The sequence below is a fragment of the Fusarium vanettenii genome, assembly GCF_000151355.1.
Source record: "Fusarium vanettenii 77-13-4 chromosome 10 genomic scaffold NECHAsca_14_chr10_3_0, whole genome shotgun sequence".
Classification (NCBI taxonomy): domain Eukaryota; kingdom Fungi; phylum Ascomycota; class Sordariomycetes; order Hypocreales; family Nectriaceae; genus Fusarium; species Fusarium vanettenii.
The window spans coordinates 665617-688486 of record NW_003315871.1 but is presented as its reverse complement, the minus strand read 5'-3'; the positions used below and the strand labels follow the sequence as shown (position 1 = coordinate 688486).

General features: G+C 53.6%; 5 protein-coding genes across 5 annotated transcripts; 2 read left to right on the top strand and 3 right to left on the bottom strand.

Moving 5' to 3' along the window:
* Positions 1–998: 998 nt before the first annotated feature.
* On the bottom strand, positions 999–3981 carry NECHADRAFT_105548 (uncharacterized protein; the record flags this gene model as incomplete). Its single annotated transcript, XM_003047600.1, has 2 exons — positions 999–1704; positions 1777–3981. The coding sequence occupies 2 exons, from the start codon at positions 3979–3981 to the stop codon at positions 1135–1137; spliced, it is 2775 nt and encodes a 924-aa protein (XP_003047646.1). The 3' UTR covers positions 999–1134.
* Positions 3982–8547: 4566 nt separating this feature from the next.
* Positions 8548–9707, bottom strand: NECHADRAFT_86011 (uncharacterized protein; the record flags this gene model as incomplete). Its single annotated transcript, XM_003047599.1, has 3 exons — positions 8548–9045; positions 9103–9279; positions 9345–9707. 3 exons carry the CDS (start codon positions 9705–9707, stop codon positions 8548–8550), a joined length of 1038 nt encoding a protein of 345 aa, XP_003047645.1.
* A 688-nt stretch (positions 9708–10395) lies between these two features.
* NECHADRAFT_101931 (uncharacterized protein) lies at positions 10396–12835 on the bottom strand (the record flags this gene model as incomplete). Its single annotated transcript, XM_003047598.1, has 1 exon — positions 10396–12835. The coding sequence occupies one exon, from the start codon at positions 12833–12835 to the stop codon at positions 11018–11020; it is 1818 nt and encodes a 605-aa protein (XP_003047644.1). The 3' UTR covers positions 10396–11017.
* Positions 12836–15823: 2988 nt separating this feature from the next.
* Positions 15824–19224, top strand: NECHADRAFT_101930 (uncharacterized protein). Its single transcript, XM_003047772.1, has 3 exons — positions 15824–15907; positions 16013–17438; positions 17492–19224. The coding sequence occupies exons 2-3, from the start codon at positions 16547–16549 to the stop codon at positions 18700–18702; spliced, it is 2103 nt and encodes a 700-aa protein (XP_003047818.1). The 5' UTR covers positions 15824–15907; positions 16013–16546; the 3' UTR covers positions 18703–19224.
* A 1953-nt stretch (positions 19225–21177) lies between these two features.
* NECHADRAFT_86008 (uncharacterized protein) lies at positions 21178–22212 on the top strand (the record flags this gene model as incomplete). The annotated part of the gene is made up of 1 exon (XM_003047771.1): positions 21178–22212. The coding sequence occupies one exon, from the start codon at positions 21178–21180 to the stop codon at positions 22210–22212; it is 1035 nt and encodes a 344-aa protein (XP_003047817.1).
* Between the last annotated feature and the right edge of the window lie 658 nt (positions 22213–22870).

Here is a 22870-nt window from a genome sequence, read left to right as displayed (position 1 = left end):
AGCTTTCCCAGTCCAGATCCAACATCTCCAAGCGCCTACTCCAGACTATGCTGAGCTCGCTTTACGTGTTGTGAAGCACATGTATGAGACAAAAGCGCCCGGGAATATTCTTATGCTCCTGGTGTCGGCGAACCAAATCGAGCTAGCTGTTTCGAAACTTTGTGATGCCATCAGCAATCTCCAGAGATGTCATGATGGCTTGACTGTGTAAAACTGTATCTATTTGACTGGGTTGCCTTGATCTACCCTCTGGGTATACTATGAGGTCGAATTACTCTTCAATCTCCAGAGATGTCGATGGAAAAGCAACGATTTTATATCTAGAGGGACCCTCGCGGTGTTTTCTTTTCTAGTAAGACGGGGGCGGGGGGTGCCAATGGTTTCTTCCCTCGGGAGAAAACACAGAGAGATGAATAGGAAACTGGGCTGAGGTAGCACGGGTCGGTTAAGTATTGTTTTTAATGACGAGTCTGCGAGAGACCATCAGCGACAATAGCAAAAGATACAGCTGGCACGGGTCAGCACTCCGTGAAGATCTCGACACTTGTCGGGATTTAAGCGCCATGGCCATCATAGGTTGCTTTGCCAGTGGGATAGGTATCCAGCCAATGTGATGCCAGCCGTCACTTGACCAAACCAACTTCACTCTTGACGTTCATTTACTCAGGTTGGCCACTTGGCGGTCTGTCTTGGGCATCGCCATGAATTCCACGCTGTATAGCAAGCCTGTCTGGAAGACGTCAAAGACACACCGAGAAGGGCTCCTCGCGCCCACACATCCTGAACCTTGTCAAGATATCATTGCCTAGAGCAAAAGCGTAAAGGATACCTTGTCGTTGTGATATGTCGTCAAATCCAGGCTGGGTTAGCTTCAAGGGTCCACCCCATTCACCTCTGCCAAGACCACGGCATCTGTCCAATCGCGGCTCAACAAACATCACATAGAACAAAGGGAAGCGGTCACGGTACACCGCCTCAAGCTGGTTGGGAAAACATATAACAAAGGCACTACTTTTATTCACCTGCAAGAGCTATTCACAGCCAAGCTACCTCGAATCAAACCAAACAGCCGCTTCCACCAGTTGCAGATCTCCATCAAGTCCAAACGAATCGCTCACACAACTGTGCAGACACTCAAGGGCTTGTCGGATCACCGCTGCTGCCGGTGCTACCGCCACCGCTTCCGCTGGCCCTGGTACGACTCGCCCAGATGTGTCTGACTCGATGAGACTCCATGGGTGGCGACGCATACTCCTCATCGCTCGACTGAGTGAAGCCGCTGACGTTACTCAGCATGCTGGAGCTGCGTCCTCTAGATCGGGTCACTCGTGGCTCAAAAGAAGATGCAGTCGGCGGGGGCTGCCAAAGCGACATGGAAGGGAGTGCAGGAGCAGAAACTGAAGGAAGGACATCGCCGGAACCTTGCCAGAGACCAGTCGGGTAATGCGGAGGAGCTGTGGGATCAGGATTCCAAGTACTCGTCGTGGTGGGCTGAAAAGGAGGACCAAGGTGCGGGTGGCCTGCATCAGCCATCTCATACGCCATGCCGTTGGCCGAGTTGATGAACTCGTGGAAGCTCTGCAGCTGCATCTGGGCGTTCCTGATGTGCTCAGCCCGAGCCGCGTTGTCAGCACGGACTTGGGCAAGTCGCTCATTGTAGTTCGCTTCGATGCCGGCTACATGATCCTGCCAGACATTACGTTCCTGGTTGCGTCGTTCGGCTTCGTCAAGACCACGGTTGTTAGCATCGGTGATGTTGGCAAGCTCATTCTCAACCTTGGCAATGCGCGTGGCGACCTTGTTTCGGCGAGTGTTGAGGTTGGACTTTTCAACCTCCTTGGCCTTGATCTCTTTCTCCAACCCGACCTTGTGTTCCTTGAACGCCTTCTGAGCTGTATCGAAAACCTTCTTCTCACTGCTGTATTGTCTCTCGACTCTCTTCTTATGCTCGAGGAGGTCAGGCGAGTGGTCAAAGTTTTTGAGCTGTTCAGTAATCTCCTTGGTCTCCCGCTCGGCTTGCGCTTTTCCAAGTTCCTGTTGGCGAATCTTTTGTCTGAATTTTTCGTCGTGGTTTCCGGCAGACGCAAGTTGGTTATCCAAAAGCTCATTGTCCTTTCTGAGACTGCTGGCCCGGTTCTTAAACTCCTTTCGAAGAGTCTTGAGGCGTGACTTTTCCTCGTTAAACTTCAGCTCAACCGCAGCAAGCGAAGTCCTGAGAGTCGTGGCGGGAGAATCCGGTCGAAGAGAACGCTGTCCATTGGCCACAGGAGGGGGGACACCGTCCGCCTCTCGCTGAGTAGCCTGGATGGTCCTGATGCTGGTGGAGAAAAGAACCTTGTCCGTCTGGCTGTCGAGAAACTCGCACTCGTACTTGGAAGCAGGTCGGAGTCCGTAGATATCACCTGTCCAACGCACACCCTCTTGTGAATCCTCCGGGGATTCCTCGATAGGAAACATGCGCGTAGGCTGCCACACAGCGTTGTTAACCCGGACGTAGAAAGGCTTCGAAGTGTCGATATTGGAAGGTCGCGAGTCCTCGCCTGAAGACTCGACGGATCGCGGTGCGTCGTCATCGATTTCGGGGAAATGGCTGGTGCTAAAACATACTTCATCGCTTCCGATGTAGGATATCCATATTTGGCTGGGTTGGTTGTTGAAAGGAGCGTTTCCAAGGTTGTGAATGTCAGTTGCGTTGGTCCCAGCCGACTCTGAGGCCGCATGAGACAACTCATATTCCTTCACTACAACAATCTTTGTGCTCGCTAGTGCTGCCCACAGCGGTTGCTGTAGGCGAACTTGAGTGCTTTGCTTTCTTCTTTTTTTGCTTGTTGACACAGGAGGCGCTGATTGCAGCCCTGTCTCTGTATCGGGCGTCGCGAATCCTCCCTCGTTGGCCGTGTCACCTACCACACTGGGTGGCTTTCCGGCCTCGGGATCGTTGGCTCCGACAGAGGCATTGGCCTTTTCGCGCCTCAGATACCATTCTCGAACATATCGTACGATGCCCTGTGTCAAGATGTGAATAGCCAAAACGCTCCTCACCCACCCGTATGCACTCCTCTTATCGTACACGCTCGAGGTGGGGTTGAGAGAGCTGTTGAAAACATGAGGGATTCGCCAATGCTCCGGAATGTGGCGAGCCACGCGACCCCAGTGAGCTTTAGTACCCCGGAGTAGATGATGGCCAACGACCCACATGAAGCATGTGGTGAGTCCTCTTGAAGTTCCGTCCCTCGTGCTAGTCCCTCCTCCTAGAGTGATGGCAATGACTGGTTTGGCGAAATCTAGAATTGCATCCTGGATTGGACCCCACAGGAAAAGCCATATCAGAAGGAAGAAGAAATCCATACACAAAACAGTGACCAAGGACGGCATAGTAGAGTTTCCGTCAAAGATCTCGGCGAGGTTGATGTTCATGCCCGAGCTGGTCGTGACGGGAGGGACAAAGGTGAGGAACGTGAAGATGGTGTAGATGACCGTGAGTGAGAGCGACGGGACGTGCATGAGGATGATGAGAATCGCGAGCGTATCCTGCATGGGCAGAGTCTTGAGGACGGTGGTGGCAAGATCGAATGGACCCGAGTCGCGGTGAACGTCGGCGTTCTTCATGGCATTGACATCGATCTGACGGTGGCCGGCGTCGACGACACCATTGGCGCCGCCGGAGTTGGACGAATCGGTAGACATTTCGGATACGGCGCCGAGTGAGGAGCGGCGGGGATCGTCGTTGGCGCGAGAATCGTTGGAGGCATCATAAACGCAGTGCTTGAAGGAACCGTTGGTAAGGCCGTTGGCTGGCGTCGACTGCCCTGCAGCGCCGGCGACGCCTTGGTCGGATCGGCGAGCAGAGCTGTCGAGCTGCCCTGAGCCCTTCTTGTCTGAAGATCGCTTGGCCGGGCCTACAAGGCCATTCTCATGACGAGTGTCGCGGTGACTGGCGGCGCCTTGCTGTCGCTTGCCCGAACCTGGAGCGCGAGGCATGCGCAACGACTTTGACCTCTTGCCACAGTCTGACGGACCCAAGCACCTCTTCGGACCAGGGCCAGCAGCCGGGGCAAGCCTTTCGAGATGAAGGGCTTGAAAGGTCGAGGGATTTGGCTAGTTGCAAGCCCAGACTGATTTTGTCGGCCACCTAGTACGAGTACGAACCGAGGGGCAGAGAATCTGATATCGGAGTCGAAGTCGGTAGGAAATGTAGGAAAGTCGTTGCGACAATAGAGTTCGGGGTCGACATATGCATTCGAATCGGTGGGCGTCCAGACGGATCACAGCAAAAACAACGGTCGAGGGACCTGACGTGAAAACGATAAGGACCGGCAAGGAGGGGGACTTCTCGTCGGCTTGAGAAGCGAAAAATGTGGCTAGTATCGGCCGGAGGGCCTCAGGGAAGGGAGCGAATGTGTCGTGTAGTTCTGCCTGATTTACGAGACGCTACAAACTGTGCGAGGTTGTTGCTGATGTGGATAAGAGTTGAAGTTGGTGGAGGTGGGAGATTTTTGGCTGTCGAGGCCAGGCTCGTGCTTGTGGAAGTAAGAGAAATGGAAAGGAATGGAGCGACCGAATGCAAAAGGATGGATGGACGGGAACGGGAATAGCGAGCGAGCAGTGGGCGGGGTGCTGGGATGCGGATTCGCACTGTGCCACGGGGGGCTGCCATAGGGCCATGGTCCACTGAGCCCACTGTAGATTTAGTGGCTGAACAGGTTAGGTCCAGGGCTCGAGGCCAGCTGCGTTCAGAACCACATTATCACGAGCCGCGAGGGGTCCATGTCAGGATGGAGGGCGGAATTGAGGGGGACCTGGGTCTACCTGAGGTGAGCGCTAAAGGCGTGTCAATAGGTGGGGAAGTACGAGCGTTGCAGGTATCGGTGGGTACCGATTCGTGTCAGTGAGTCGATAATTGGCCCTGGGCCGTCGGGTCAGCGAGGAGCGTGTCAAGTTTTGCTGCGCCGCGTTTCTTTCTCTTGCGAGCGGTTAAACGTTGGTCTTGTCTTCCAACAGAGAAGATTCAAGAGCAGATCCATAAACTTCCCGGTGCTTCCTTGATCAAATGCCAACGGATCAGGTACCCAGGAACAAGGTTGGGTCGGATGAGACGAGGCGCTGCTCTGCGCTGACTGTGTCCACGATCGACCAATCGACCAGCCCTAATCAACTCATGACACGGGGAGCTCATCTCTCAATGCATCCATTCGTCCATCCATGGCATATGATAAGGACCATCAATGTAGAAACACCACTGTTCAAATACCGAGGCTGGCTCTCGAACTCCGCGACGGCGTTTTGTTTTGCCTGCAAAATCAAGTTGGAGGAGGGCTTGGAGTCCTCTCCACAATCAATCGCACCGTCTTGGATACTGTGCGAGCCCTGCTTTTGGTAAAGGAAAGAAGGCGCGAAACAATTGGCAGGCACGAGGTACTCCATCCACATCCGTCACAAGACCAAAGCTTTGATTGATTGACAGACAGACAACAAAGTTGACAGTCTCACTCCTTCATAAACAAACCACGTTGATTGGCGCATCATCGCGTCTTGGTCTATTCATGACGTGAGGAGACAATCGATTATTATTGCGACTTGGCCTCGTGTCTCAAGATGACCATCAATACCACGACAACGGTACGGCATGACTGACCTGACTCCCTTTGCCTGCATCCGCGTATCCGGATCTTCTCATAAGATGGCTTCTGCCTTTCATAAGACAAACACAACGCAACGTGTGTGTGCGTGCGTGCGCACGCCATCGCTTGCACTCTCTGTCACGGGCTTGGCCAGGGTTCACCCCGGGACTCCCGGTCTCGTCTCAGCTCCCTCCGCAAAAACAGACAACATCCAGCCTCATCAGATGGTACGGCGCGGTACCTGTCTTCTTTACGGAGTACTCTCACCTGGTTACATACCTGCCTGGCCCTGGAGCGAAGCCCTCACCTCGGCAGCCTCCGGTGGCCACATTGCTGGCTAGCTTTGGACGAATCGCCGAGTAGCGCCCCAGATGTTAAGCTTTTGGCGGTCGCCCCTCAGCTCGGCCGGATCAAGGTGAAACTTGGGAAGACGGCCGATACCACCTCTTGGTCATTTTTCCCTCCAAGGCCTGTGTTTTGCTACTGACGTCGTTTACGCCACGGACTGCCGATTGGGGGAAAGGGCCTGGGTCGATCAAGGGGAAATGGGCCGGCCATGGGCATGGCAGCAAGGGTTATTGAACCATGTTTCCAGGATCATCAATACCTGGCTTCGTACGGTACGGACACGGACGATGAAAGTCCTTTGGCTTGAGTCGTGTCGAAACGCCCATGCCATGCAGAAAGCGTGGTGGCTGATTTTGAACGAACAACGTGGGTTGGTTGATGTTGTGTCAGGTAAGTTGGCCGTCACACAGTCACAGTCTGTGTAACTCTGAGATATCAGATCTCAATTGCTTCAGATCCTCTTCAACTCTTTCAGTCTCCTCGTTTAAAACCCGGTCTCTCGCATCCTTCAATCTCTCGTCCCGCTTTTGACCAACATTATCACGAACGATCCTTGGCTTAACTTGGGCCATCGCCGATTGTGACCAGCATCGCAGGCCTTCTTGTCCAATCCTACGCTGTACTTACTCTTTAGGAACTTTCGCCTGTTGTCTTTATCCAGAATACTACTCAGTTGCAGCATGTCGCACTCACAAGACCCCTGCTAGAACGCACAAGTCTCTTCAAGTCCCCACCCCTGGTAAATGATGCCGGCCACTGGCCGCAACAACACCAACAAAACCCCCTCATTACTCAGTCACGACCGACAATAGACGCGCCGATCGTCCCGCTCTGCGAATGGAGTATCTCGCCGTGAACCAGATCTGCTGCCACGGCATAAACGGTCAGGGTGCAAGGCCATGCTCATCCATGCTTGTGCCCTCTCCACACGACAGATCCCATCCACTCAGGGCCTGGCATGTGCGCTATGGCAAGGACCAGCCCTGGAGCCATGTCTGTCGTGTCAGACCGCCGCTTTCACCTTGGCCTTGGTCTCTGTTATTTTCCGAGGCCTTTTTCCTTGGCCAAGTGAGGACTATCCCATAACGAGAATGCACGATCGTGCTTCTCGGTAATTTGTCCTCGATTCTCGGTAGATAGATTCAGCTCGCCTTGGATTTCCAACTCACATGCTCGGGTCTCGCTTCAACAATACAGGGATGAGTTGGCCGATACTTGCAAGGAGGACGACGATCATGGTGGCTCTAGCAAATCGCAACACTACGCCCGCATCTTGGCTTTGGCCTTGGTCCCTTTGATGCCGCCGGCGCCGGCACTTGTCTTGATTTTCTTTGGTCCGCCTTATCACGCCGTCCCTGCACAACATCCTCCATCACGCACTGCGGTGATGCTAGCAACAAGCCGTGTGCAAGAGCAGAGCCCGCGGGGTGGTCATGGTCAAATGACGGTGAGGGGTTATCCGGTTGCTGCTGGGTTACCGTGACGGTCTCCTCTAGGCAGTGATTTACTTGCCTACGGCGGCAGTCTCTGGCGGCGGTGGCCTGACTCTAATGTCGTTTGCCTCGCTGATCGTCTCGAGCTTCTCCACGGTCACAGTCCGGAGCCGAACCCTGAAGCCCCCAACGGCAGTCGAAGCGACAAGCACCACCAGCTCCCTGGTCTGGACCCTTTTCGAGGGCGGGGATCGCTGTACAGTAGCTCTGGCCGCACGCGGGATGCGCCGTGCTGCATGAAGGGCGCCACTCCAGGCTGGCGTTTTTAGCTGGGAGGCTCTGGTGTCTGTCAGAGACATCCATGGCTTGTCAGGTTGTCTCTGCAGAAGCGCCCGGTAACGATCCCGATGCGTGGTTTTCTCTGGGGAGCTGACGTTGGATGCTTCCTGATATGGGACTTGATTGACAATGGATGCAAATCCTCTCCGGATCGTCTTGCGTTATCGCGATGGAGTGTCTCTTGACCTACTTCCATAATAGGTAAACCGGAGGTTGCTTGAAACATCCCGTCCCATCCTACAGGCTTGAAACAACCACAACACCATGACGATTGGATCGCAACACTTGGGGATACCTAGCATCATGCTATTTTCGTGGGATGCTCCCCTTCAAGTGCCTCCCACCATCCTCCTGCACACGTCGCATCTCTTTGCTGCGCGTGACGACAACTCGGCACCAATCAACCCCGACCACGCCGATGGGAAACAAGGACGGTGTGTTGGGAGGTTGCCGCGCCCGTTACACGATAACTTGGTGCTGCGAAGCGTTTAGCCACACCGTTTTGTACTTGCTTTTTTCCCCTTTTCCGCGCCGTTTTATCTTCGCGGGTCTTCCGGGTGTCGCGTGCTTGCGAGACAAGGGCTGTCTATGGATGAATGAAATCCCGGACATGGGGTATTGTCAAGGTGAGCAGGGCTTGTCAAGGTGAGCACGGTGAGATACGGAGATCGTATCGAGCTTTTAGCAACTGACGTCTCTAGATGACCCCATTTCTTTGATGTCATCTTGTCTCCGCTGGCTTGCTCTATCAAGCAGTGATATGCTGTCATTGTACAGTATCCCCCCCGAACTCAACGCTCATGTCCTCAACTTTTGGTGGAAGGCTCAGCACTGTCTTGCTCTGGCTGAGAATCAATCTCTTCTGGCGTTTTAGATTGAGACTCGGCTTCTCCCTCCACTCGGGCCCTGGCCTCTTCCTCTATCTTGGCCTTGGCCTCTGCATCCTCTTTGGCTTTGGCGGCGACCTGCTCCCTTGCTTTGGCCTCAGCCTCCTTCACGTAGATATTGTGCCAAACCTCACGCTCCAGCTCGTAAAAGCTGTCCGTTGTCTCTCGTAGTAGCGCAAGATTAGGGGAATAGTCGTTCGGGGCGAGGTTGAATATGTCTCGCACCTGCGTCTCCCACGTCGTCCCGCCGCCGATCCGGCCATTTTTCGTCCTGAATGGCAGAATACTAATGTGTACCGTCCCGAGGAATTTCCTCGTGCCGACGGCGACGAGGTTCACCTTGAGTGAGAACCTGTTACCTCCTGCCGCGAGGACGTATGCATCGACGGGGAGACGTCGGGATCCGTTGGCTGTGTACTGCATCATTGTTGGTTTACCATCCGTCCACTCCAAGGGAAGAGCTATATAACTTACAATGAGGACACCGCCACGATTGGCAAAATCGTCGGTTATTCTCAAGCTTGCTTCTGTAAGCGTAAAAGAGTCCTTCAACGACTCTACGTCCTTGGCCTTTTCCATGATGTGACCTGTCCATTGCCGCACCGCTTTGAGAGCCAAGTCCACCAGTCCTTCGATATTGATGGATCCACGCTGGGGAAAAGAAGAAATAAGTCAGCATCTGAACTAGAAGAAGACTAGTTCAACTTCAAACAAACCTTGGGCCTGAAAGACTGGTCGATATGCCACTCCTCCGTCTGCAGCCGGTACACGGTGAACTTGTCAAACGGGGCGTCGGTGTTGCCCCCCGGGGCGGTAGTGAGCCACAGACCCGGGTTGATGGCGTCTTTCAGCAGGTCTCCAATCTTGTTGACCTTTTCCGTGCTGACGCCCGAGTACACCAAGACGCCCATGTCGTGATACATGGAGCGCAGGCTCCTCCTCCGGTCCGCATCGTTCGGGTCCTTGGGGATAGCGCCTCGTCGGGCTTGCAGGCCGGGCTGGATGCGCCTAAGGTTCGGAAAATGTCTTGTTGCGGGTGTTGCGCGCTGCACAAACAGCCTCGGAGGTTTCGGAACCATGGTGAACGGTCAATTGGGGGAGGAGTATCTTTGTGGGTTGGTTTGATGATGCGAGGTTCGTTTGGAAAGGTTGGTTTGTGGCTGAAGCTGTAGCGGGGTGGAATAACGTGAGGGTAGCCTTGCATGGGTGGAGGCTGATGTGGCGATGCGGGGGTGGTTGAGCCACAACCTGGGGAGGATGTCGACTCGGCATCATACATTCGGCTTCATACTTGACGTAGTTGCTATTGAACCTGTCGGCGTTGGATCATGCAGAAGCAAGATGGCGAGTCTTAACCCCGAGCTACGCCGGCAAGTCATTGCCATCTACAAAGGTCTGAGCCTCGTTCTCCGTCGAGAGGGGATATACTGATGCCTCGGTAGAGCTGCTATATCTTGGCCGAGAATACCCCCTCGGCTTCGACTACTTTCGTCCTCGTCTGCACAAGGCCTTCATCTCCAAGGCTGCTGAGCGTGACGAGGATAAGATCCGGCAGGGCATTGCGCAGGCTGAATATGTCAAGAAGGGTGAGATCACCTAGCTAGACTCGTGGATCACACGTACTGACTTGTTGCAGAGATCGAGGCATTGTAAGTGAGGCTGTTCCTTTACTGTTGAATGTGCTACGTGGGAGCGGACTCACTCGCTTCACCACCAACAACTATCTTCACGGGGCATCCCTTCATGTTCGGTCATCAAGATGTTGGTTCAAGCATCAATTCATCCCTCTATTCGGAAAACACTACCCAAATTCATATCATTTTCCCACCCATCCGTCCAAACCACCTCATCAAAAAGCCTCCATAAAAACATGGGAAAAAAAGCTGCAAGCCGAAGATGACATGAGTATGTACGGCATCAGCGTCTCGGTGTGTTGCTGTTTACACAAGCAAAAGAAAATATCCAAGCAACCTCGTTTGTCCCGAGGCAAAGCCATGTCCAGAAGAAAAAAACATATTCTCATCATTCTCCAACCTCGCCCTCATCCCCTTCCAAAATTCCAAGCCTGGTCCTTGCTGTTTTTGCTAATCATCTGGGTATAGGTACTATTTAAAAAGGTATCGCACTTTGAGAAAACGGTATGATGCCGACGCGTAAAGGGGGTATGTAGAAGATGCTGGTATGGTATCGAAAGGCGTGAGGAAGTTGAGAGAGAGACGAGGTGACGGAGCAGTCGAGTAGCCAAGCCGTATTGGGATATAAGACATGTGCCCCCACGTTGTGACCGCGGGAGCATTCCAGCCCTGGCATCAGATAGAAACTATTGCCAGATCGTCTGCCGTCACCCACGTGGGTGACTTTCTTTGCTTTTGGTTGATGCCCCCGTGACTTAACCAGCGGGAACGAGTCTCTTCTTCGCTGTCCATGCTCCCACCTCCAAGCATTCTCCCCAACTTGTCCCACTTTCACTCATAAGGTCCGCCATCATCTTGCTGAGCCAGACATCCCACTCGTCCTGGCTCTTACCGCTCGCTTCTCGGAGAATCGGTTCCAGCCCCTGCACTAGCTGCGCAACTGTCAGAAGAGCAGTCTTGCGTAGCGCGGCTTGCCCTGCTGTCAAGGTCTTCTTCTCGACCTTTTGGTGAGGCGTTGACTTGGCCTTCATCTCCACGTACGATTTACCGTCCTTGGTTACAACACCGCCGACACCCTCTCGCTCCCATCGGACTTCGCTTAGGGGAATAGCTAACCGCTTTGATCGGATCTCGGTCAAAATCTCGGCTTCCTGCATAAGGTAGGCCTTGATGAGGGAGCAAGGTACAGGCGAAAGTTGCCGAGCTTCGAGAGCACGTGATATCCAGGTATTGTACTCGACTAGATATGCGTTCAGTGGTGCTGAGAGTGGTGTCTTTGGTGTCATCAGATAGGCGCCGAGGTCTAGAGCTGCTTCATGCTCCTCTGCTTCATTGGAGCCGGGTACCGCGCTGGGTACATGTGGTCGAAGCATACGGAACGTCGGGTCGCTGTCCCATATCTCAATCACACCGCCCGGCTTGAGCATGCGTAGGTACTCCTCGATGAAAAGCTGGTAGACATGACTTGGAACCATCATGCACGAGTCTTTGACCATGATGAGGTCAAATTCCTCCTCTGCGAAAGGCCAGGGGAACTGACGAAGATCGTGCTGGACGAACCGCCAATTCATATCCTTGTCAGGCTTGCAGAGCTCGGCTGGTGACCCAGCACTCCCAGGTGCTAGGGGTGCGATGTCGACGCCTGTGAACGAGATCCCGCTGTGGCCTCGCTCCTTAAAGTACCGGTGGCACATCATACTCCAGAACCCAGTACCACATCCTAGGTCCAACACGCGCTGTGGCGGATTTACCCTCAATGACGGGGTAACCACGGGCGCGCCATAAACTTGTATCAAGAGCAGAGTTCGAAGGGACTGTCGATGGAGCTCGGTCAGGTCGGCGGGGAGAGGATAGGCTGCCCCGGGGTCGTTAAAGTAAGTGCGTCCATTCCGGACGACAAAGGGTTTTGTTGCGGGGTTCTCGGTCGAGTTGGCATGGTCGGTTGAGGTCATGGTGTGTGTTGACAGTATCGTGGTGCCGCTGGCTGATGATACAGAGTCGGTTCGAGGAAAGGAAAGGTTTATCTGCTTAGTGACGCCCGACATGGGCTTGTTACTGGCTTCCAGCTCGGAATACATGGCGACATTTTTCAGATCAACAGAAGCAGACGAAGGGGTCTCGGGGTGACGATGGCGAATCTGTCGGTCGCGCTGTCGGTTCTTGTCGGCTGCCACCAGAGGACGGTTGAAGAAGATGGACGACGCTGTGCTGCCGGTCCCGAGGCTCAGGAGAGATTTGTTGGAAGCGCTCAAGGTCGAGGTCGAAGGAGCAGACACACGCGAGTCAGATGACACCACCTTGGACTGAGGACGAGTGTGATGTGTGTCGTCTTCCCCCACGGCGGGGCTGCTGGAATGCAGCAGGGACGACTCGTGCGACGAGCGGCTACCCTGGCTGCCGCTGGACGTCCTCGTGTGTCGAAACGGACGTCGACTGCGGTTGGGGTCTTGTGAGGCCGAATTGGATCGTGGGGGAGTCTCGGGGCGCTGCCACTCCTTTTCACCCTGCGTCCGTCGACTGAAGGTGGGTAAAGGGGCGGCAGAGGCGTAGATAAATCCGCTCCATTCCGACATTGTCACGGTTCTGGGCTATCCTCTTTGGCGCAAGCTGGCCGATGGATGGGGGGTTAGGCCAGGGCTACCTCCGTGTGCGGTGCGGTACCCTACCCAAGCCAAGCACAAGCCCACCTCAAGCAAACAGGGGTGGCTGAGGCGTTCCACCGCCGCTAAAGAAAGACGCTGGAACCGCGGCACCCAATTGCTGCTGCTGCAGAGCCTGGGAGCGTCCTGTGCCTGGACGTATCCACCGCCTTCGCCGAAAGATGGTGCTTCTAGAACCCTTCTCTCACCGCGTAACTGGGTTGTGAAGCCCGGACCTGGTCCGGATTGCCTCCGGAAGGAATCCCCTACTAGGGCGCTGACCGTGCAGGGGAAACAACACTGGGCACTGGTCGGTCTGGCTGATCCAAGATGAGAAGCCCCCTGCTTTGCGTTACTTTGGCCCTTTTGTCGATGCTCAGCAGCAGCTGATCGTGCCCTACCCGTTCTTGGGAAGATGGACCGTTGACCAGACGGAGACAGACGACGTCAGGAGATGATGTCGGAAACGGTGCCTCTTTTCCGTTTGGGACTGCTGGGACCCGACGGCTTCGAAACAGATCCTTCCGTCAAACGGGCCCCCCGAATGGTACTGTCGTATCGTATGTATGCCGATAGAGATGATCGGTGTAAAACCAACCACCAGAGGCGAGAACTGAAACGTGGATTTCGGGCAGATGGCCTGCTAAATGTGATGTATCGGAAGCGCTCGCAACCGTGGATCCTCCTATCCGTTGGCACTCGTTTGTTCGTTGAGTTGCGCGCCCGGGTGGTTCTCTTCCTGGTAGAGGCGCGCTGGCGTGACTGTCATCTTTCACGCCCTCAATGATTGTCTCTTGGACGGCGTCAGGCTGTTTGGACAAGGCGTTGACGATGCCGTAGCCTCCGACTCTATGGTGAGACCAGCCCGATCTAGTAGTCTGTGATGATGGCGTCGCTTCTCGGCCTCGTGATGCTTGGCTCTGTCAAGTTGAGCGAGCTGGCGACCAGCGCCTCCCGTGTCAATGTCAGATCGACAATACAGTAAACCCTCTCGCCTGAAGGGGCTATGGCGTCGGCGCCTCAAACAGAACAGTACTCGCACTGAAAACGAGTCACTGTCGCGGGTGATAGAGTTTGGCGCGGTTTGCGTTTGCGTTTGCACACGGCGGAGCGGATGGCAAGCCAACTGTAGAGTTTCAGGTCGCGGCAGAGGGCGGCGGCAGCAGTCACATTCTATATACGGAACCCGACGAGATCAGAAGGGACACACATCCTCCCCTCCCCTCCTCTACTCGCCTGCTTCTCCCGGGGCGATGCTTTTTCCCAGGACGGACGGACAATTCGGCTGTCATTAGCCCTGCAGAGCCAGATTCCCATTCGACTGCGGAGCGAGTCTGGGTTCTGGGGTGTGGAGGAGCGGCCGTCCGTTGGCTCTCCCCCGCACATGAGAGGCCCTTTTCCCGCCCATCATCCGGGTCGCTGATGTGCTCTTGACGCGTATCGAATTATCAACCTCAGCCTGGCGCCAGGGCGTTCCGAGGCCTGTTTGGTTGGCCCAAGAGGGGTCGTGGCTCGTGAAGCCCGTCAGCGTCTTCAATGGCGGTTGAAATATCCATGCCAAAGGATCCGTCCTGCAACTTGAACCGCAACCGGCGCAATCTGCAACGGACATGGTGATGCGACTTTGGCATTGCTGCTAGGATTAGCCTTGTCCGAGTGTCCCAGTGACCTGCACGATGGGTGATCGAATGCATCTCTTCTCCATGGCGGGTCGTCTCAATGATTGCTAGCCGAGACACCGAGGCTTCTATTTGCAACCGCGCTTCGAGTCTCAAACAGCCTCTTCTCACGGACCGTATTCAGGAGAACTCGAGTTGTCTGAAAGCAAGCACGGAACGGTACACATAGACTCACGGTCCTCGTACCACTGGTTGCACCACTTTTCCTGGAGAACGGTGCTATTTTCGGCAGATTAGTTAGAGGTGTCACCCCCAGTACCACTCGGGTTTGTTGTTGCCTAAGAGGCCCAGCAATCCGGACTCGTGCATGCTTAGGACGTCAGTAATGGAACTCTTCATTCCGGACTTTTGCGATCAATCCCATGCTGCTTTTCGCGATGTTTGGCAAGTTCCAATTTCTCGGAAGTACCGTCGGGAGGACCGTGATTGCGATGTGAATGGCATTGACCGAATATCAAATGCAGTCGCTAGCTGGAAACGCCTGACTCGGGCAATGCTTGGCCTAGCTTGTCGGCCAGACCTCATTCGAAGAAGGCCCCGAAATGGGTGCGGCTGATCCTAGTGGATCAAATCACGTCGGCAAAACGCCAATAAACAAGCTTGATCGAAACGCTTCCGCCGGGAGCTGAAGGCGCCATCGCTTTCGCTGAGGAGTTGAGCTCATTGCGTCACTGTTGTGGTTGCGGAATCCCAGTTCCTATCCGACGGTCTTCTTGCAGCGCTGGACTAGCTCTAGGAGTTCAAATCCATGTTTCCGTACCGTCCTCATGGAATGTTGTGGGAGTGACGAGGCCTGTGCGTTGTTTCTGTCCCTGTCGATGCCATCGAGATAGACGCTTGAGATGCTGCGAGAATCCTAGTCAGTCCCGCACCCGCAATGCTTGTACGGAGTTGGTTGTTGTAGCTGCAGGCTGGGCGGAAGAGTTGTGTGAATTCGAAGAATGCGAACTTGGATCACGATGCGCAACCATCTCTTGAATGCGAGAAAAAAGCCGGAAACTTGCGATTCTCCAAGGTGAAGCAATTTCTATTCATGTTTCTGTGTTTTCCGTCAATGCTAGGCGAGTTGTGGTTGTTGTTGCCCTACTGAATTCGCCCTTCAAGGCCAATAAGGCTGCACGTGACCTCTCAGCCGCACGAGCCATCGAGATGCGGAGCAGTTGCACGTGATTCCATATCGCTCGCTCTGGCACTCGTCCGTCGTCGCAGTGCCACCAGCATCACAGTCACGACCCGGATGCTCCCTTGATATCGCCCACTACTCTTCTGTCCAAGTATCAGTTGACCTTTCAGTGAATATTTCGCATTGCTGCGTTCGCTCTTTTCTGTGTGTGGTCCCTGAAGAGCTGAGGACACCTCCACGTGTCGCAAAAGCTTGGATCCCCTCCCATGATGACCTTTGCCTCAAGCTTTGACTGACATGTCTTTGTAGCTGCATTTCTTGACCCTCGCATACTCCTCGCGATCCTCCTCTTGACCCCGAAAGCAACGTCGCTCCAACGTCTGTGGCTCATTCTAAGCTGCTGGATAAACGCCAAAACACCCCAGCCTTCCCCGGAAACTGCTGCGACACGACCTTTCGATGAGCTCTTGACCTGCGACGAATCGACATTCGAGCCGGAATTCTATTCTTCACCACGAAACTGCATACGCAGAGCGGCTGACCCGACGGGCCCATGCGCAAACGCGAGCTACTATTGCCATCTCTCCTTTTGAATCTTGGGTGAGGTGTCGAGTCACTCCACACTTGTCGAGTCCCCCGCGCCACTACGATCGCAAATCGCACCAACCCATCCCTTCGCGCTCACTCGACGGCCGATGAGCTGGTCTAGTCGCTTGATACACCCCCCACCATCGATAAAGACTGCCGAAAAGCGCCACCTGCTGCCGTGCTGCTCGCCGGCGCAGTTATCAAAACCACCCCCAAATCTATAACCAACCATCAGACTGACATACCCCTGCCGGGATGTTTACCCAACACTCCGGGCAAGGTCAACATGCCCGGATCAATGGCGCCGGGCGAGGCATGCCCAACCTGCTGTACAACTTCCAACACTCTCAACATCAACACCCTTCTCAGACCCAACACCACCAGGGGCTTCAGCATGACCATGGCATGCCCAACGCCAATGGATTGAGCCACCACTCGAGCTTCGCCTCCGGCGTACTCTCAAACTCGAGTCCTTTCAATACGAACGCTCTCCAGAATGGCCATTCGGCAACAGGGCGAGGACAAGCACCCCCGAACGAGATGTGGCAGGAGCAATTGAGGATGCACAAGGAGGCTGAGCGAGCGCATGCTGCCATGACCGATCAACAACAACCGCACTACTATGCTAGGCTCAAGGCGTCGGAAAACAGAGGCATTGGCGGCCCTCCACCCACCACCTTGCGCGCCCAGGCGGATAGCGAGAACGATAGTGTTGACCGACGGCGTCCCGCGCCTGTGGAGAAGGAGACCCGGCGCCAGGATTGGCATAATATGGACATGAGCGGCCAGGGTCTGCGAAACTTGGCACCAGAGCTGTTCAGGTATCAGTTCCTGAACGAGCTATACATTGCTTCAAACAAGCTCACTCGACTTCCCAATGCCATTGGAGAGCTACGCCAGTTACGCCATCTTGACGCCTCCTTTAACCAGATTTCAGAGATCCCCCCTGAAGTCGGAATGTGTACCTACCTGAAGCAGCTGCTGCTATTCAACAACAATATCCAGACATTGCCTTTTGAACTGGGATCGCTCCACCTTCTTGAGATGCTGGGCATCGAAGGAAACCCCCTGGAACATGACGTGAAGCAGGAGATTATGGAGAAGGGAACAAAGAGCCTGGTCAATGCACTGAGAGAAGGCGCTCCGAGTAAGTTTATACATACATATCTTGACAACAGAGTTTATGCTGAACGCAAACAGTTCCCCTGGCTCCTGCACACCGCAAGCCCATCGTCATCCAGGAAGACGTGTCACCCAACTTGGAAAAGATCAAGGTTTTCTCATGGAACATTCTCTGCGACAAGTACGCGACTCCACAGACATACGGCTACACCCCCACGGGTGCCCTCAACTGGGAGTATCGCAAGGACTGTATCTTGGAGGAGCTTCGAATCCGCGACGCAGACTTTCTTGCTCTTCAGGAGGTCTCCACGGATGCGTTCAAGGAGGATCTCAGCCCCGACCTGGCGCAAATGGACTACAAGGGTGTTCACTGGCCCAAGTCCCGAGCAAAGACCATGTCAGAAAAGGATGCCCAGTCTGTGGATGGATGTGCCGTCTTTTACAAGCAGAGCAAGTTTATCCTGCTGGATAAGCAGTTGATCGAGTTTGCTACTATTGCTATCAACCGACCCGACATGAAGAACCAGCACGACGTCTTCAACCGTGTGATGCCCAAGGACAACATTGCCGTCATCTGCTTCTTTGAGTCACGGCTGACAGGAGCGCGCATCATCTTGGTCAACGTCCATCTCACCTGGGACTCTGCGTTGGCCGATGTCAAGGTTATCCAGACGGGTATCCTGATGGAGCACGTTACCAAGCTCGCCGAGAAGTATGCTAGGTGGCCAGCGGTGAAGGACAAGAAGATGATTGTTCTGCCAACGGACGATGAGGTTCCCACGCCCCAAATCGAACCGGGCCCCAGCCAAGAGTACCGGGTCAACACAGAGATACCTCTTTTGGTTTGTGGTGATTTCAACTCGACTGAAGACTCTTCGGTGTACGAGTTGATGTCCATGGGCCGAGTACCTCCGGATCATCTCGAGTTGAGCAACTTCCAGTACGGAAGCTTCACACGAGACGGTATCGAGCATCCCTTCAGCCTCCGAGACGCCTACGCCCACACCAAGCACACGGCTGATGAGATGCCGTTCACCAACTACACGCCAGGCTTTGCTGACGTGATTGACTATATCTGGTATTCGACCAACACACTCGAGGTGGTGGACCTTCTCGGACCCCCTGACCCCGAATATCTTAAGCGAGTGCCTGCGTTCCCCAACTGGCACTTCCCGGCGGATCACATCCAGATCATGTCCGAATTTGTGATCAAGGGGCGCAAGGAGAAGAAGCACCTGCCGGACCGAGAACCCGATTTTGGAGGCGGCTCCAGCGGACCACGAGGCTAGCAGCCGAGCCGGTAGCGCCCAAAAGCTCACCAAGGCCAAAATTGCTCGGACTCGTCCGGACAGTTGATGCCCATACCATCTGGATGTAGTGTTTTTGGTTTTGCGAAACAACACACGGAGTTTTAAGGATCTTGCACGGTTCTTGGGGCGGTGGACGGGACGGGGGTATTGATGCATGGCGATGTATCCGATGGAATGTATATGCAGCGGAGATAGAGGAAGCGGTTTGGGGGAAGCGAGTTGGGAGGAACTGTAGGAATTGATTCATCATGCTCTTTTGCGACTTCAAACTGGGTCTTGCTGCCACTTTGTGATTGTAGCCCTGCGTTGTGACTGCTCGAGGATGTTTGCCAATTCATTTGGGTTTGAGGCGATGCCTTGCGTGTGATGGATGTCAGTGGTGTTGGCGTGGTCTTGGGGCGGTCGTATAAGGAGAAGTCTCCAGTGAGTCTCATCGTGGTCTTGAAGCGAGCAGATGGTCTAGTGTCCTTTAAGGTCTCCTCTCAGTTCACATTACGCTTGCGCTACCTTATACTCGAAGTTTTGTTGGCGTTTTGTTCGTAGCTCGTGAAGCCATCACCAAAGTTTGCGACACGAGGCCGCCTGCATCACCTCCCCAGCCCCTATTCCAAAGTTTGAACATAACTTTCAAGATGCTTTCGCCTCATGGTACTTCTATATCTGGTCTAAGAGTAATTGACGTTTGAGTCTTCGGCTGAAGAGGCGGAGATGTTGTGGACGATCTTGTTGATGGAATTGAGGTGCTTCCCCTGACCGCCTCAATCAGGCGGATTAGTTATGAGTCTCATGATGCTCAGGAAAGAGGCCAGACTAATTTAGATGAAGGAACTCAATCTCTGATGAGATGTTTCTCTTCTATACCTTGTTTCCATCGAGCCTGTTACGCCATCTGCAGAACATCCCCGTACATAGTCATCTCAGTGTCAAAGGGGGGTCACAGAAGGCGGGTGCTACGACTTAATGAGAGGTCCCTGGGTGTTTTCATTTTCGAAGCGCATCTCAAAGGGCTCTTCGCCGCTATCATCGTCGTCTCGGCCTTGTCCATTATCGTGGATGTGTCGATGCCTGGAAGTAAGTTCCGAAGAACCGTCCGAGCCCATCCACGACAACCTCGGCAGTCCAAACAGCGCTATCATGAAGCTCCTCACCTGAGAATCGCAGAGACCGACCTCGTGTTCCTTGATTTAAACAGGCATAAGGGCATTTGCGATCTTCTTAGGGGGTCTTTTCTAACAGCGTAAGTTCTCTGGGAATCCACCCCATCGGAGCTATGTCAAATAGAGTCTATCGAAGAGTTTCGGCCGAGGGTTTATGATAAAAAGTACGCTTTGGGGAGTGCGTAAAATGTCAATATGTTTATTAGAGATGTCAGGCGCATCTCAAAAAGCCAAAAGTTTCCCATCAAAGACCTCCTGAGGCACTTCTAACGTATCGCCAGGTCTTGCCACTGCGCTGCCACTCGTGCCCAACGGCACACTACCTAGCCCATAGATAAAACTTGCAGTGACAGACCAACGGTGCCAGTGTCCGGTTCGTTTGGAGTCATTGTCCACGTGCGTGAACAGACGTGAACGCGGTCATTCAGATGCACCTCCCAAGTTTATTCATGCCGGCAGAACAAGAGTCGTTTGTAGGTCAACAATACCAGTCTATCTACCTCTTTTAGCACCGATTCAAACGCTGGTAGGTCCACACGTTTACCGCGTTGCCTAAGAAAACAACGGAGGTCGCAGTCTACTCTTCTTCTTTTCCACACACACAAACCAGTATCGCGAAAGCTTCTTTTTCTACAGCACAACAAAAGCTTATCCTGTTGGTTCATTATTCCCATTCATCGACACATTCGTTCGTCGTAGAACCAGGCCATCGTTGGCTTTTCAAGGTACAAATACCCCATGCTTCCTCGTGGAGCTTCTCTCTCCTCTCTTCATCACTTCTAACATTACTCCTTCTTGGAATTCGCAGGCCTTCGATCAACGTCGCTTCCTACTTCTACCTTGGCCTACGGGTCCTCTCTTGCTTTCTGCCCTCTCTCTCCGCAGCGCGTTTTTCTGTTTGAGACATCCTTCTTTCATCGCTAAGAAGATCTCGGACGAAACATCTTTCCACTGGTCCCACGAGTTCACTCTTCGAGATTAAGAAGTCTTCGCCGCCGTCTTCCAAGCGATACCGTATCTTCCATTACTTCTCCCAATAGGCAGCTGGATTCTTCCCAGCTTTATTACAGCCTTATACGACTTGGTAAATACTTCTTTCCTCGCGATACTTAGACCTTAATACTAACCACTAAGCCTACCAGTGCATCAGACATTTGCCAAATCTTTCGAACCAAAGAGCATTCCCCCCAGACGCAATCCCTACTCTACATCATTTCGCATTACAAAGATGACTTCTTTCACGGCTTCCGGTGCCCCTTGAGAAGCTGAGGAAGAACATGTCAATCTCATCGATGCAATGCGAGAAAATAGTCCTAGATCTGCGTTGATCGCAGACAAGGTGGAGCACGTCAAGAGGGATTGGGAGGCGGGTAACTACGATACCTTTGGGACGGTTATCGAAGAATACGTCCCGCTGGAACTGATGGATCTCGCGATGACCACATTTAACTTGGTCAGGATTCCCTTCCAGACCCAGCGACCAGCTGGCGATTCCTTCGCAACTAGCTTGCTGCCGAACCGGCTCAAGCTAACCAATGCTTGGAACATTGCTCACTATTTCACCGATGTATTCGGCAACTGGGACAAGTTCCGCGAGTTCCTAGAACTCGCGGATAAGGTCCGACAATTAGCAACTGCGTACTGTTACATGACGGACCCCGAAACCTCTTGGTTGCTTATGGACCGGCTTTGGAACGAAGCCAATGCTCAGGTTGGCCAACCCGTCGGAGAAGACGACTTGACCGAGCCTGAGGCCTTACCCAGACGATGCGTTACCGGGATCGTCCGACGAGTTCTGATGAGAAATTTGGAGGCCAACACCCCTGGTCAACCCCCCAAAGACGCCTCAGGACAACTCGTCGAAACAGCAATGTTTCACGAAGCACTTCGCCTCAACTGGGAAGAGGAGAGAGGCCAGCGATCGTGCCACCTTCTGGGCCTCCATAGCAGGGGCATTATTGATCTCACTGAGTCCAGAGCACTCCTTCGCCAATGGAAAGACACCTGGACACCAGTCAATGAATTCCACTGGGCTGTGGTGAATACCCGAGGAATCTCCATCTGCGCCAGGCTCAATCTCGACGAGGAGCAAGCGAATCGGCTCCTCCGGGGACTCGAATGGATGAACTTGTACGAGCTGGGAGTACAAGGAGTCGCACTTTGTCTTCCGCAAGAGGGCGAGGACTACTCTAACCCGCGTTTCCTAGCGCAGATTAGCCGCAATCGGAGAGAGGTAACTACTTTCTTGCGCCAGATGAATGGGGATGACTCCAACTTCACTGATGGTTGGTTCCAACGTTTCCCCGCTGCGCTTCCGCCCCTTCAAGGTTGATGGTGGGTGCTATCAGGACGTATGGCCAAGACCAAAGGGGAATGTCACCATCAGCAACTTGGCGTTCTATGTGATGAAGCAGACGTATCCCAATGTTGAGTGAGCCAACGACAAGACAAGAAGTGGGTTGTTGACGGAAACATCTGGACTGGTGGCAGTGCCGTTGCTGGCATGGACATACTCTCTTACTGGATCAACCTATTCGCATGTAACAACATTAAGGGGCAGGATGGACAGCAGGATGTGCGAGCTTTGTTTATTTTCACTTTTCTTTTCTTTACCTCTTGTTCGTTCTTTATGCTTCCTTCTCTTTCGGGTTCAGGTTCGGTTTCTTTTCTTACTTCTTCTTTTCTTTTCCTTCTCTTCTTGTTTGACGACGCTTGTATGATGATAGCACGGAGTTGCAGGTCTACATTTAAGGACCCCGGGGGAGCGGGATTACTTTGCGTTTTTTGACTGAATGGGCTCATCTTGACGTGATATGTGATGTGTTGTTGGCTAGCTGAAAGCGTGTCTCGTTAGAGGAGCTCATTAATCCTGTCGCTCCTTTGTCATCTGCCGTCTCACCAGACCCATACGCCACCATAAACACATGTCAAGAACACCGCTGAACACAAGAAACAAGCTCTCAAACCATGTACCATTTCTATGCGATTAT